The 16,111-nt window shown below is 45.3% G+C and overlaps 1 protein-coding gene across 2 annotated transcripts in view; it reads right to left on the bottom strand.

Annotated features, from left to right (window-relative positions):
- The window catches only part of SNTB1 (syntrophin, beta 1 (dystrophin-associated protein A1, 59kDa, basic component 1)), a 253,717-nt gene that overhangs the window by 92,369 nt on the left and 145,237 nt on the right, over positions 1-16,111 (bottom strand). For both annotated transcript variants that reach the window (XM_010846184.1, XM_010846183.1), the window contains exon 3: positions 3-140. In XM_010846184.1, the coding sequence (XP_010844486.1) occupies positions 3-140 (138 nt within the window). The remainder of the gene's footprint in view (positions 1-2; positions 141-16,111) is intronic.

Below are 16,111 nucleotides of genomic sequence, written 5' to 3'. Positions count from 1 at the left end.
CCCGGACCTCTGTGATCACGCGGGTCAGCAGGTCACTGACGGTCGCGTGGATGGCGCTGAACCAGGCCTGGGCCGTGGCGGAGTCCTTGCCCCTCAGGACCACGGTGTGCTTAGCATCTGGAGAGTGGATTTCAAGCTGCCTAGAGGAGCAGAGAGAGAAGGGTTAGGGGGTTCCCTGGCAGATTGTGCCTCCTCAAGCCCTGAGCTACAAAGGTGAATTAATTTCTTTTTTCTATCATACATTTTACTTTTAATTTTTTTAGCTTTTTAATTAAGGTTTTTTTGGAGTGGGTTTTGTTTTTGTTTTTGTTTTTCCTTTTGGCCACTCCATGAAGCATGCAGAATCTTAGTTCCCTGACCAGGGATCGAACTGGGGCTCCCTGCAGTGGAAGCACAGAGTCTTAACCACTGGACTGCAGGGAAGTCCCTGAGATTTTTAAATTTACTTTTTAATCGAATAAAAGAGTCTTTAAACTCTACAATGCTTTACAATTTTCAAAAGTTTCACATAGATGAGTTCATATCATCCTATGATAACCCTTGCCCTCCCTCCTATCCCTACACTGCCTCTCCCCACTAAAGTGAACTAATTCTTCATTCTTACTTTAAGCTTCCTTTGCATGGCTTATCTTAATGGCCCCATCATCCGTCCATCCGTCCATCCATCCACTCACTCATCCATCCACACACACTGGCTGTGCTGAGGTCTTAATGGCCCCATCATCCATCCATCCGTCCACTCACTTGTTCATCCACACACACTGGCTGTGCTGAGGTCTTAATGGCCCCATCATCCGTCCATCCGTCCATCCATCCACTCACCCGTCCATCCACACACACTGGCTGTGCTGAGGCACTGGTTGAGCTACTGAGGGCATAGCTCTCTAGTCACATGAATTAAGGACGCCTGGCCTTCCTGTTATTCAGCTGTGTCTTATTAGCAGCATCGTATTAAGACTTCCAAGCTGTGAACTGATATTAATCTGCCTTACTTCTCCATCCCTAGAGGACTTTAACAATATGCTCACATCCTAGGAGATGCTAGTGGGATGTAGACTGAAATATCTATCCACCTGCATAATTCTACTGTTCATTATTAATTGTGACTATTTTAGCATCAGAGACGACCAAAGTTTTGCATTCTTCAGGAATCCTGTCTGTGGCACATTTCCCTACCTCTTCATCTTTGTGCACGTGTAATGCAAGGCTTCCCAGCTGGCTCAGTGGTAAAGAATCCGCCTGCTAAGAGGGCATGCAGGTTCGATCCCTGGGTCAGGAAGAGCCCCTGGAGGAGGGCATGGCCACCCCCTCCAGTATCCTTGCCTGGAGAATCCCATGAACAGAGGAGCCTGGTGGGCTCTACAGTCCATGGGGTCGCAAAGAGTCGGACGCAACTGAGCAACTGAGCCTGCATGCGCTGGAGTGAACTGGCCTAGGACAAGGTAACAGTGGGGAAAGAGAGGCACGAAAATGTGGGGTTTTTTGGTGGTTGTTTTGTTTTGTTTGTTTTTTAAACCTGCACTGGGAGGCTTTTGGGATATTAGTTCCTGGACCAGTGATCGAACCTGAGCCCCCTGTGGTGAAAGCTTGGACTCCTAACCACTGGACCACCAGGAAATTCCCAAAGAGTTATATTTAAAGTCAAATTTCAAAGTTTATGCAAGAACTCCAATGGGATCACTTGAGATTCAGCGTGAGATTTGCATACTGTAATTCTATGGTAAAAGGCAGAAGTTCTTGACAGATGCTCTTGGTTTTTACATTTTTTATTGTGAAGCACTTATAAATTTACACAGTATTGCAAAATCAGGACAAAGAAGCCCAGGACACGACCCACTCTGTTTACTCTGATGGTTCCACTCACTCACTCACTCATTCCGTTCACTCACTTTACTCTGATAGTTCTATTTTATACAGCTGTAATATATTATAATGTCAGGGCTTCCTAGGTGGCTCAGTGGTAAAGAATCCACCTGCCAACAAGAGATGTGGGTTTGATCCTTGTGTGGGAGAGTTCCTCCGGAGGAGGAAATGGCAATCCACTCTAGTATTCTTGCCCGGGAAATCCCATGGAGCAGCCTGGCCGGCTACAGTCCATGGGGTCAAAAAAGAGTCAGACCCAACTTAGTGACTAAACAACAGCAATACGATATCAAAACCGGGGCCCTGGCACAATGTAAGTGTATAGCTGGACCCCATTTACCACGTGCAGGTTCATGGAAACGCCACTGCAAGCAAGGGACAGAACAGAACCATACCATCCCCATAGCTTTCCCCCAGCCGCCCCTAGGGGTCACAAGTGCGGCCGCCGTTCCCCTCAGCCGCCCCTAGGGGTCAAAGTTCTGCACCCCCCACCACCCCAAATCCCTGACAAGCACTCCCCACATCTGTAATTTTATTGCAGAGAGAAAAATATACGTTTTATTTACCCATTCATATATTTATACAGGCAAATAAATCCCACTGATTAATTAGGCTTAGGGTTAGGGGGATTGGGAATTTCAGAAGTGAATGAAATGATCCATGTATCAATTTCCTTTCATTCCTCAGTCATAATGGTAATATTCACTGAGTTTTTATTATGCATTGGGCAAAAATTTAAATCCTTTTATATTATTTTTTTGTAATTTTTCTAACAGTCCTATGATTGATATTATTAATCTCATATAATGGGCTTCCCTGGTGGCTCAGTCAGTAAAGAATCCCCCTGCAGTGGAGAAGACCCCAGTTCAGTTCCTGGGTCAGGAAGATCCACTGGAGAAGGGAAAGGCTGCCTACTCCAGTATTCTTGGGCTTCCCTTGTGGCTCAGCTGGTAAAGAATCTGCCTACAATGCGAGAGACCTGGGTTCCATCCCTGGGTTGGGAAGATCCCCTGGAGAAGGGAAAGGCTACCCATTCCAGTATTCTGGCCTGGAGAATCCCATGGACTCTGTAGTCCATGGGGTTGCAAAGATTCAGACACAACTGAACGACTTTCACTCTCACATCTCATATAATAGAATTAAAGGGGCTTCCTAGGTGGCCCAGGAATAAAGAATGCCTACTGATGCAGGGGATGCAAGAGATATGAGTTCGATCCCTGAATCAGGAAGATCCCCTGGAAGAGGAAATAGCAAGCCGCTCCAGTGGTCTTGCCTGGAGAAACCCATGGACAGAGGAGCCTGACGGGCTACAGTCCATAGGGTTCCAAAGAGCTGGACACGACAGAGTGACTGAAGAACCACAACAAAGCTGGGAGGGACAGAGAACTGATGCAAGGCCAGATAGTTGGTGATGTCGGGATTGAAGCCATGTTAATCAGGCTCAAAAGGCCATGCATTTAAATACTGTATTACGATGTCTCTCCTTTAGACGGGATGGTGTCCAGTAAAGGTGCATCTGTTGTGTCCACAGCTGACCCAAGGCATCATCACCAACATGCATGTGTGCTCAGCTTCGCAACTGTGTCCGACCCTCTGCGACCCCAAGGACTGTAGTCCACCAGGCTCCTCGTCCTTGAGATTTTTCAGGCACGAATGCTAGAGTGGGTTGCCATTTACTCCGCCAGGGGGTCGTCACCAATAAACATGCCCAACAGTGTCCTCCTTAACTCCTGAGTTTAAAGCAACAATTCTGCAGGTCACCTGGAAATCAGAAGTCCCAATGTAACCTGGCCTCATTTACATTTGAAACCAGCCTTTTAGAGTGAGTAAACCTTTTTACTCATAAACTTTAATTACAGAAAAAGGAGGATTTAAAAAGTAAAATATCTCTAGGGGAGTTTTAGCAAAAACTAGCATTTTTTTTCAGTAAGAAATCTTCAAAACAAGTCTCCTCACTAAAAATCCAAAGGTTTCCTGTGATGAAACAGGGTATTTTTTAAAATTACATTTGTCCTTACCAAGAAGAAAAATACTCTCAAGTCTCTCAGGCATTTTTCAGAGAAATGGTTGGTCAATCTACGGTGAGTTTTCATTCCTTCCCAAAGTTTTTGGAGAAGGAAATGGCAACCCACTCCAGTATTCTTGCCTGGGAAATCCCATGGAGAGAGGAGCCTGGCAGGCTACAGTCCCTGGGGTTGCCAGAGTCGGACATGACCGAGTGACTACACCACAGCCACCACCAAGGGTCTTACTCTTCAGTGAAGTTGGCTAGCCAAGCACAAACTAGGGTTCTCTGATGCATTAATGAGTGCTCAACTGGCTTTTCAAAGTATTCTATCAATATCCACTATTCTAGGAATTTAAAACACACAAATGTTTTTCTTAGAATATTTTCCTTTGAAGACCTGGATTTTTTGTTTTATTTAATGACAGCTTGGGAAGCAGTCATTTGTCAGGAATCACACGCACGTGCAAAAAATGATGCCAGCAGAAAAGAGAATATTTCTTTGTTGAGTTTCCAGCATACCCAGAGGAAAATTGGTTTATAAAAACAGAGGTACAGGCTAGTGAGGAGGGGGCCCGTTTTCCCCAGATTTTGACAGCATTTATCTTTACTGTTAACTTTTAAGTCAGCTTTTAAAGTACAGCATATAGACAGAAAAGTGCACAGATTATAGTGTATAGCTTAAATGTATTTTCACAAAGGGAACACATTCGAGTCAACCACCAGTCAGACCAAGAAACAGAACATTACAAGTGTCCCAGACACCCTCCTCTTCCCGTTACTTCCCTTCAAATAACCCCAATGAGGATTTCTGTCACCACAGATAACTTCCTCTCAGGCAAAATCGATGAGGTTCTACTTGTTTTCATTTGTTATTCTTGCCTGCACTGTTGGAGGATCTTGGAGAGGCCATGGTTAAACACCAAGTCCTGGGCCTGCTCGTGGTGGTTCCCAAAGTGTGACCACTGACTGGCAGAACAGAATCTTCTGGGAGTGTGTTAGAGGTGTGGCCTCTCAGCGCATCCCCGGACCCTCTGAATTAGGGATTCTGGGAGTGTGTTAGAGGTGTGGCCTCTCAGCGCATCCCCGGACCCTCTGAATTAGGGACTCTGGGAGCAAAGCCAGCAAGACTCTTGCATGTAGTGTCAGTTGCTAGTTGGGTCCGACTCTCTGAGACCCCATGGACTGTAGCCCGCCAGGCTCCTCCGTCCATGGGATTCTCCAGGCAAGAACACAGGAGTGGGTTGTTATTTCCTTCTCTAAGGGATCTTCCTGACCCAGGGATCCAACACAGGTCTCCTGCATTGCAGGCACATTCTTTACCAAACGAGCCACCACCTCCAGACAAATCTGATGCAATTTAAGTTTGGGAAGGGTGCTCTATAGACCCTCATGAAGAAAGCCCTGATCTTGGTTGTTTGCCAGGGTTCCCAGCAGCTGAGGCGAACATGCTGAAAGGTGAACTGACCTCCCCGCAATCAGTGTCAAAGGAGAAGCAGAGAGGACATAGAATAGAGGGGCCTGTGACTTTTTACAGTCAAACGCAGCAGCAGCAGCAGTTCTCCATTGAAAGTATTCTTGAGGAACCTGGAAGTAGTTTATTACAATTTTTAATCATCTAATTAAATAAACACAGATGTTTGGACCCCACTGCAGAGCTATTAAGAATTTCTAGAGGTTGAGGCCTGGGTAAACGCTTTACATGGTCCACAGATTATATGGATTAAGGATCATGGTGGGCCTCTCCGAGCCCAAGCTCACACCTCCCAAGGAGCTGGCCTGGAGGGGATTGTCACCAGGACAACACATCAGAGGTCCTGGGGGTGTATCAGCCCCATTGCTGAGATAACACTCCCCCAGAATCAGGCAGTTTGAGATGCCAAAGTCTTGTTACCTCACAAAAGCTGCTTGAGTGTCTATGACATGGAAGCTGGATTCCCCCCGAGAGCAAGAAGAAACTACAATTCCTTTTATGACCTGGTCTCCAAAGTCACACAGCATCACTTCTGGTTTATTCTTTGTGCTGCAAGTGAGTCACTAAGACCAACAGACGCTCATGAGGAAGAGTTAAGCTTCACTTCTTGAAGGGAATAGAAGCAAAGACTTTGGGGACACAACTTAAGCCACCACCGAGCGGCTCTGCATGAAGCAAAGTTCTGGAAGAGTCGATCCTGAGGGCAAAGGGCGAGTGTTTGGGACTGTGAGCCAGCAGACTAGAAAGAAAACACTTACACATGTGAGGGAGGAGGAAGACTTGTTTCTGACAAAGCTGCAGCTTTCAGCTCTAAAAAGAGGTGGGCTGTGGATCGAGAGGGGTCAGCATCACCAGAGGGAGAAGGAGCCTTTCGCCAATGGCTGTGCAGAGCCGCCAGAACGGTGGTGGACGAAGGCCGGCTGGCTTGTCTGACGCAGAACAGGCGTCAGTTGTTTGTGTAACGAACACAGAACACAGTGATCTGCATTCACCTCTCCATCAGCTCAACAAACTCAAAGGGGAAAAAGGAAGAAGAGCACAAACATTTAATTTTAATCCCTATAAACTCTACACACTAAAGCAAATGCAAGCATCTGGTGGCATGAAAGTCCCTAGGAGCTCCGAGGGACAACACAAGATTCTGGTCAAGGTCATGGAAGGTCATGTGCTGAGTTGGCCAAAAAGTGCATTTGGGTTTTTCCTAAACATCTTATGGAAAAACTTCAATAACTTTCTGGCCAACCCAGTATATATATTTATTTCTTATTACATTACCGAGTACAAGTCTCAAACATACATTCCTTTGACTTAATTTTTCACTTAAACTCATTTTGTCAAAATGTAAATGTACTCTGTGCAATGCATGTCTTGGAGTAAAAGCAGAGACAGAGAAAGAAATTCCATTCCTGGGCTGGCCATGCAGAGGTTTTTTCAGCAGCTTTTTAAAAAGAAACAATTTAAAAGCACAAGTATCAGGGGGTAGTTGTTAAGCATGTGGATGTGGGGGTTCAAGGCTGACTTTAAAACTTGCTGGCTGTGAGCCATGTTCCATAATCTCCCTAAACTTCAATGTTCTTATCTGTAAAATGGCTCAATCTTGCCTCTTAAAATTATTGAAAAGAGAAAAGTGAGATAATGTGTGCATGAGATGTCACAGTGAAAAGCTAATCTTGGTCAGCTCTAGTTTACATTCTGGTTTACAATGAAGACTCTTCTCAATTTGGGTACAAGCAAATGGGTCCAGTGAGGCAAGAAGGAGAATCCTCCAGGGTGGGCTGTGGTTCAGTTCCTTTTCAGAGCACCTGCGCTTGAAAAAGGCAAGCCTCAAGAAGAAGCTAGACAGTTAAGCAAGCACTATTTCCAGCATCTTGGAATGGAAAAGACAACTCTGGGAGAGATGCATGGGTTTCTTGAGAGACCCTGGAAGACCCGGGGCAAACCTGACTCTGCGTTCTCCCTTCCATCTACTTATTTGTTCCACCTAAAAGGATTTTGTGAGGTTCACGCTCAGGGGCACAGGTTCATATGAGCTACAAGTGTCTGTTGAAGTCCCTTTGCTTTCTGAACTGCCTGGGCTAACCTGTGCCTCTGGGGGTGAAAAGAGATTGGGAATGGTTTCATCTTCCTAAAGTATTTTTCTGACAACATACCCGCAAAGAACCATTCTGTAGGATCATGTAACTCATTTTTAAAAAGAGCACTGTCAACTCCAATAATTCTTCACCTATTTGTAAAAGAGAGATAAAGATGGAAGGAGATAAAGATGAGGAAATAAAGTAGAAAGAGGGGAGGGGGAGGGGCACGAGAAAGAAAAGGAACATGAAGACCTAAGGTGGAAAAATAACCAAGGGGTGTGTGAAAATGGCCCCAAGGTTGGGCGGCTGAGGTCATTAGAGTCCGAGAACCAAAAACAGCTGCCACAGTGGAAGTAAAAATTGCACGGGGCAGACAGTGAGAGCAGTATCGTATCACTGATGTAAAAATGATCCATATAAATGCTTGTAAGCCCGGAGAAGGAATGGCAACCCTCTCCAGTATTCCTTCCTGGAGAATCCCACAGACAGAGCAGCCTGGTGGGCCACGGTCCATGGGGTTGCAAAAGTGTCGGACATGACTTAGCTACTAACACAAATGCTCGTAAGTGTGGAGCCTATGGCTGGAGAGGCATACAGGTAAGTTCAACTGGGAGGGAAACTGAGTGACCGAACAAGGTAAGAAGGGAATTTTTTTTTATAATTTTCAAAATATAAAATGTTTTATTTCAAAAAATAGTTCTATGCTGGATTTTATATATGGAGAAACATGTAAACATAGCGACATGCAGGATTAGGAGAGCTACAACAGTCCCCCAAAGTCAATTTCTGTAGTTGAAGCCGTATCTTTACTATATGGATCGTACCAAAATACGTTTGCAGGCCACATAAAAACACAGCCACGTTACAAAAATTGTCTTATTCTGCCTGAATACAAATGCCAACAAGCAACCTGAGAACATGATCAATCTTTGCAGACTATTAGAACCAAAATGAATCAGCAAACCTACGCACTTAAGAAGAGAACCTTCACGGGTAACGCTGTATGTTCCGATTGTGTTCCATGTGTATGCACTGTGTTTTCACTGTATCTGAACAGGAGAAGCCGAGGAGAAAGGGGGGAGAAAGAGCAACAGGACCGGCCTGTTGGCTGAAGCAGCCTTGTTCCAAAGCGCAGGCTCTGGCACTTATGACCTACGCTTCCTCACGGACACCTGTGGTTCTACAGGCCCACCTTCCACTCCCGCCTCTGCTGATGACAGGCTTCACCTCCATCCTCAGTCTGTGTGATCTGGGGCATCAGTGTGCTAAAGGTTGTAGGTGTGACGCCATTTGTCCAAGGAGATCCAGGCCCGGGGTTTCTTCAGGAGTCACTTTTGGGGTGATGCTTTTCTCCCAGCATGTGTACAGAGACAACAGTTGCAATCATAGGTCTGCAGACGGCCATCTGGCCATCGAGAGGGGCGGGCTGCCGACAGATGAAGCCAACGCAGAGGAAAGCAGAGCCGAGAGATGAGACGCCTGGTTCGGCTGCACCTGACCCTCAGTAGATCCCTGTATTTTCTTCCATGTTCCCCTTTTGCAGAAGCCAATTTGAGTTGGGTAATTTTCAAATACAACTAAAGGTCCTGACACTTCAGGTTTCCTTATCCCTATAAAACAGGGATGATGACAATGATGATGCAAGTGATAATGATTATAATGAAGGTGACAGCAATAACCGTCATGGGATTACTAACGAACCAAGTGAGATAACTGGACTTCCCAGGTGGCGCCCTGGTAAAGAATCCTCCTGCCAGTGCAAGAGATGCAGGAGATGCGAGTTCAATTCCTGGGTGGGGAAGATCCCCACAAGAAGGAAATGGCAACCCGCTCCAGTATTCTTGCCTGGGAAATCCCATGGACAGGAGAGCCTGGTGGGCTACAGTCCATGATATCGCAAAGAGTCAAACATGACTGAGCACGCATGCATCAAATGTGGTAACTGTGCACATGCTCTGTGACTTGTAAATCCCGACGTTGCTAGTTGTCATTTAAGCTTTTGGCATTTTAAGGCTACTGTTGGCTCAGTTACTGGGAAAAGAAACTCTGTGAGTGGATGCAATGTTTTTATACATCTGGACACATGGGCACCTATAAACAAGTTAACTCTCTCTACACTACACCATGAGTAAACAGACAGTCATGCCTATTAAAGCAGACAGTCCCAGTAAATCTCTTGGGTTGCACAACAGAGTCAGGAGCATGCAGTGATTTCTTTACAGATGCACAAATATGCTGTGAGTATCTGTGAGTCTTCCAGACACACACAGGTGTGTTGGGCGCTGAAGAGGCAAGTAGAATGCACGGGCCCCTGCCCCTAAGAAGTTCACCACATGCAGAAGGCTGAATAACATCTCCCCCAACCCATGTCTACCCAGAAACTCAGAATGTGACTGATTCGGAAGAATCTGTGCAGAAGTAATGAAAGTAAGGATGATGGTGAGATCCTTATCTTATTAATCTACCCACTGGGTGAGGATGGGTCTTGAATCCAATAAGAATGTCATAGATGCCGAGAGACACAGAGAAGGCCTGGGGACGACGCGGGAATACACGGGAGATGCATCGAGTCCAAGGCTTACCTGGGAGGGCTTCTCCCTCACAGCCTCAGAAGGGACCAACCCTGTCCATTCTGTGACTTCACACTTAGGCTTCCAGAACTGAAGCTTTTGTTTTAAGCTTTCCGGTCTGTGCCCATTTTGTTACGGCTGTCCTAGAAAACTGATACACCATGGAGCTATCTTCCCGTGCAGAGTTGCATGGGGGCTGCATTAATGTTTAAAATACATGGATGCTTAGAGTCAAGACAGATATTTCATGATGACATCATTTGAATCACTACATCCACCAGGCCTGTAGCTGGAGCTGCCCATTTGAACTTCCTGGTTAAATGACAGAAGATGTCCCTTTTGTCATCCAAGTAGTTTGAGTGGAATATCTGTCACTTTCAACAGAAAGAGTCCGCAGCTTCTCCTTCCTATCTTCAAGATGGTCTTCATAATACTTTTAAAGTTAATTTTTCCTGGGTTTCACATACTATTTATGTTTATGCTATTTACTTGCTACTTATTACTCATATTTACATATGGGTTGGCCAAAAGGCTCATTCAGGTTTTTCTACAAGATCTGCTGAAAAGTCCTAAAGAACTTTCTGGCCAGCAAAATACATGCACATCTTCTTGGAAACAAATAATAGTTTGCAATTTTACTAACTGAAAATGAAATTATTATAGAGAAACTTGGAAAAAAATCAGTTTCTATCCTCTGCTTAGTTTAAACATGGTATTTTATCCTGGTTTTATTTTTGTATAACTCAGTGCTTCGTTACAAAGCAAACACCCATTTAACAAGAACAAGAAACAACACTGCCAGCATCCTAGCTCACTCATGCAGCCTCTGAGTCACCATTTCCACCCTCCACACAAATATAACCACTACTCTGATCTGATGATAAATGTGTCTATAAGTCTCTCTCTCTCTCTCTTAATTATATACATGAAATGCAAGGCTGACATACAAAACTTGAATATATAATAAATAAAATAAAATATAATAAATATATTAAATATATGATATAAATATAATAATATAATATAATACATAACTTGTAACCTGGCAACTAAGGTTTCAAGTGACCTTTCCCCTCCAATGTGAGGCTGGAGAAAACACAGATGAAGGTGTTTAGGAAGATGTGGCCTGTGGACTTGTAGCAACCACTGGGAATCAAGTGGAATTCAAACCACATGGTAGCTGTTTCACAAATCCGTGGTACTGGTGGTTGATAAAAATCTTCCCAACAGACAAATCCATGGCCACCTGTATCAGTGGCCCCCTCTAGAGAGTGGAGTTATATATGTATATAGTTGTGTGTGTGTGTGTGTGTGTGTGTGTGCTCAGCCACTCAGTTGTGTCCGGCTCTTTGTGACCCCATGGACTGTAGCCCGCCAGGCCCCTCAGAAAAACCCCATGGGATTTTCCAGGCAAGAACACTGGAGGGGGTTGCCATTTCCTCCTCCAGGGGATCTTTCCGACCCAGGGATCCAACTCTCATCTGTGTCCAGGACTGGCAGGTGGATTCCTTACCACTGGGAAGTATTTACATGTATATATGAAATCTGCATGCAGTGGGGGAGACCCAGGTCTGATCCCTGGGCCAGGAAGATCCCCTGGAGAAGGGCACGACTACCCACTCCAGTATTCCTGCCTGTGAATGACAAGAGTCAGACATGCCTGAGTGACCGACACACACGTACACGGGTCCTAAAGGGACGTGTAGGCTGCAGATCACTCAGGACTGAGTCAACCCTGCTTCCATTTCAGGGCACGCTGGGAATAAAAAATCTCCTTGGCAACATAATCTTACTCCTGCCCACATGCAATTCTATAACCCAGAAAGAAAAGGAGAACGCTGCTGAAGGGAGAGGCATCCAGTGGCACGCTGGCTCACAGTAGGTCTACACTCAGCAAGTGGACTGAGCGCTTAGTGAGGAAAAACAACCCAGACAACTTCTTTGAGAGTGGACGAGCCCGACGTTTCTGGAGCTGGGGGGACGGGGCGGGGGAAGGAGCAGCCAGCCAGGCCGCCGACGGGGCTATTTTCAGCAGGCCGGGCCTTCCTAACGGCCGTCTTGTTCCCAGCTGAACTGCCCACCGCTTGATGAATTGTGTTTATCTGTAGTTCAGCGATAAAGTTCTCCTTTAATTCCCTGCTGAATAGAAATATTTAGGGCAGTGCCACAGCTGTGTTTATTCTCACACTCCACCACGGTTATGTAAATACTGCCTATGGAACCATTTCTGATAGAGGCCCACACCAGCCCCGAGCAATCAGGCGCTGTCGAGACGTCTGCCAAGACGCACCATTTCCACGCAGCTTGGCGGGCCTGTGAGTGATATCACAGCTTCTCAGAGATCACTTGGCAAACCTCATAATAAAAGAGTAATTTTCTTCCCCTCTCAGTCTCTCAAAGGCTCTCACAAAGCCAAACAATGTTTCCCAGCATCCTCTGCTTCCCGTTTGGAAACGTGGATGGACACACAAAGCTGGAAGGCTCCTAACGCAATGCTCGTAAATGAAATGTAACTTGCTACCTGGCAAGGAAGGTTTCAGGTGCCCTCTCCCATCCAATGGGAAGTTGGAGAAAACAGACCAAGGGGGTCAGGGAAACGTGTTCTGTGGACTTGCAGCGATCACTGGGAGTCAAGGGGCGCTCAGACCGCGTTTGTTTCCTGTTTCACAAATCTGTGAAGCCAGTGGTTGATAAAAAACTTCCCAAGAGACAAATCCGTAGCACACCTTTAATAGTGGCTACTGCTAGATGGTGGAATTCTAATGTATTTTTATTTCTACTTTTCTGTTTTTATGGAATTTATGAAAATTTTTTTGCAATGTAATCAGAGAAAATACTAGAAAAAAAGTTTAAGAAAATGAGGGCTTGCCTGCCTTTGGTCATAATTTTGTTAGCAAAATGATTCATTAGGAAAATCAGTCTTAAGTGAAAAAAAAAGAAAGTGAAAGTTGCTCAGTCATGTCCGACTCTTTGCAACCCCATAGACTGTACAGTCCATGGAATTCTCCAGGCCAGAAGAGCCGTGCCCTTCTCTACAGGATCTTCCCACCAGGGGTTGAACCCAGGTCTCCCAAATTGCAGGCAGATTCTTTACCATATGAGCCACCAGGGAAGCCCATGAGAAAAAGACAACACTAAAGAAAAGAAGTCTGTTTTAAATCACTAAATCACATTAGTGTTGTAATGTGAAAAAGACAACACTATAGAAAAAACAGATTCATTAATAAAATCCCCAAAGTGGTTGTAGCTAAAAGATTTTAAAAGAAAGAGATAAAATATGCTAGAAACAATATTCAAAATGGGGATGAGTATTTGTCCTATGGGGAGGTAAACTCCACCCCCAAACAAGTATATTTTTCTCATTTTACCCTTACCACCCTCCTACAAGAGGAACGGTAGTAATGTGCTTACATCATGGAAAAGAGATGGCACCTCGGGGGGGCTAGTTTGTTTGGTCTCCCAGAAGGCGAAGCTAGAACTGAAACCAAAGTCCATCTAAATGCAAAGCTTGCACCTTAATCATCATGTTTGTAAAGCCTGGTCGGTTGCGTAAAAGAGAAGTGAACGTTTTTCACACCGGTGGTCGCTCAGTATCTTTTGAACTCCCTTCCTACCTATTCGGAAAGTTTTCCCACCTTAAGTTGAGCTTCCCCAAGGTAGAAGCCAGAACTCCAGTTCTCAGCCTTCGTTGCTGCTAGGGCACCGAGCTACTCACTCAAAACGGCAGTTCTGAAGCAGGTCACGGAGAAGGCAGCTGCCTTTGGGACCCATCCTTTGGACACACGGTGGCAGGGTTGCCCAGCTCTTACTGGCAGCAGTGGGAGAGCCTGGCCAGTGCCGGGGTGTCACAGGTGCAAGCCGAGGCAGCCATGTGGGCTGGGGGAGGCTGGTCAGCAGGGGCAACAAAGGCGCTTCTTCTAGAATAGCTTTCATCACGTGGTTGGTGTTGAACTTCTTAGTCTGGCTACGTGAACTCTATGAGAACTCTGCTGTTGTCAGTCGCTAAGTGGTGTCTCTGCAACCCCATGGGCTGCAGCACGCCAGGCCTCCCTGTCCTTCACTGTCTCCTGGAGTTTACTCAAATGCATGTCCACTGAGTTGGTGATGCCATCCAACCACCGCATCCTCTGTCACTCCCTTCTCCTGTCCTCAATCTTTCCCAGCATCAGTGTCTTTTCCAATGAGTCAGCTCTTCACATCAGGTGGCCAAAATATTGGAGTTTCAGCTTCAGCATCAGTTCTTCCAGTGAATATTCAGGGTTGATTTCTTTTAGGATTGACTGGCTTGATCTCCTTGCAGTCCAACAGACTCTCAAGAGTCTTCTCCAACACCACAGTTCAAAAGCATCAACTCTTTGGCGCTCAGCTTTCTTTATGGTCCAGCTCTCACATCCATACATGACTAATGGAAAAACCATAGCTTTGAGATATGCGAACACCCTCTAGCCAGAATAAATTCTACTGCTTAAAATGACACTGCCCAGTGAAGAACACAGATGGAGGAATCTGGCTGCCATGAGGGAGCCCATGAGATCATCCATGGGACGTGTCAAGTGTGAGCAGTTAATGGAAAAGAAGCCTGAAGAAGGTGTTCTGCTGTTTTTTCGCAAAATCCCATTTCAAAAACAGGTCATGCATGATACAGTATTCTGCTCAGCTCTGAGGGAACCTGACAGTATCTCTTGCATTGGCTAGGTTTCAGTGCTTCAGTAATACATAAATTTACAAAATATGTGAAGAATTTCAGCACTTTGGCCTCTCTTAGGGAAACAATATCGTTATCAAAGTTTTAGAAGAGGAGTTAGCTAATGTCAAACTAGAGAAAACATTTTGCTTTTCTGCTCCACACTTCATCTGTACCTCACAAAACATTCTGTGGTCTGACCTTACTCAACTGGAGTTTTCTGTTTTGTTTTTTTTTTTAAAGCTGTCTAAATACACAGGTGTTCTGCAGGTTAAATAAATATACATTTGTCTCTAGAATATTAGTACCATATACTGACAAAACAAACAATCCACTCCATGGTTCAATCTAGAGCACAGCATTTTAAGTCTCAGTGCAGTTCAGTCGCTCAGTCGTGTCCGACTCTTTGCGACCCCATGAATCCCAGCACGCCAGGCCTCCCTGTCCATCACCAACTCCCGGAGTTCACTCAGACTCACGTCCATCGAGTCAGTGATGCCATCCAGCCATCTCATCCTCTGTCGTCCCCTTCTCCTTCTGCCCCCAATCCCTCCCAGCATCAGAGTCTTTTCCAATGAGTCAACTCTTTGCATGAGGTGGCCAAAGTACAGAAGCAGAAGATATTAAGAAGAGGTGGCAAGAATACACAGAAGAACTGTACAAAAAAGATTTTCACGACCCAGATAATCACAATGGTGTGATCACTGACCTAGAGCCAGACATCCTGGGATGTGAAGTCAAATGGGCCTTAGAAAGCATCACTACAAACAAAGCTAGTGCAGGTGATGGAATTCCAGTTGAACTATTTCAAATCCTGAAAGATGATGCTGTGAAAGTGCTGCACTCAAAATGCCAGCAAATTTGGAACACTCAGCAGTGGCCACAGCACTGGAAAAGGTCAGTTTTCATTCCAATCCCAAAGAAAGGCAATGCCAAAGAATGCTCAAACTACTGCACAATTGCACTCATCTCACATGCTAGTAAAGTAATGTTCAAAATTCTCCAAGCCAGGCTTCAGCAATACAGGAACAGTGAACTTCCTGATGTTCAAGCTGGTTTTAGAAAAGTCAGAAACCAGAGATCAAATTGCCAACATCCACTGGATCATGGAAAAAGCAAGAGAGTTCCAGAAAAACACTTATTTCTGCTTTATTAACTATGTCAAAGCCTTTGACTGTGTGGATCACAATAAACTGTGGAAAATTCTGAAAGAGATGGGAATACCAGACCACCTGACCTGCCTCTTGAGAAATCTGTACGCAGGTCAGGAAGCAACAGTTAGAACTGGACATGGAACAACAGGCTGGTTCCAAATAGGAAAAGGAGTACGTCAAGGCTGTATATTGTCACCCTGCTTATTTAACTTACATGCAGAGTACATCATGAGAAATGCTGGGCTGGAAGAAGCACAAGCTGGAATCAAGATTGCCGGGAGAAATA

This window comes from Bison bison, unplaced genomic scaffold (genome assembly GCF_000754665.1).
Source record: "Bison bison bison isolate TAMUID 2011002044 unplaced genomic scaffold, Bison_UMD1.0 scf7180017864233, whole genome shotgun sequence".
NCBI lineage: Eukaryota > Metazoa > Chordata > Mammalia > Artiodactyla > Bovidae > Bison > Bison bison.
This window is presented reverse-complemented; position numbering and strand designations above follow the sequence as displayed.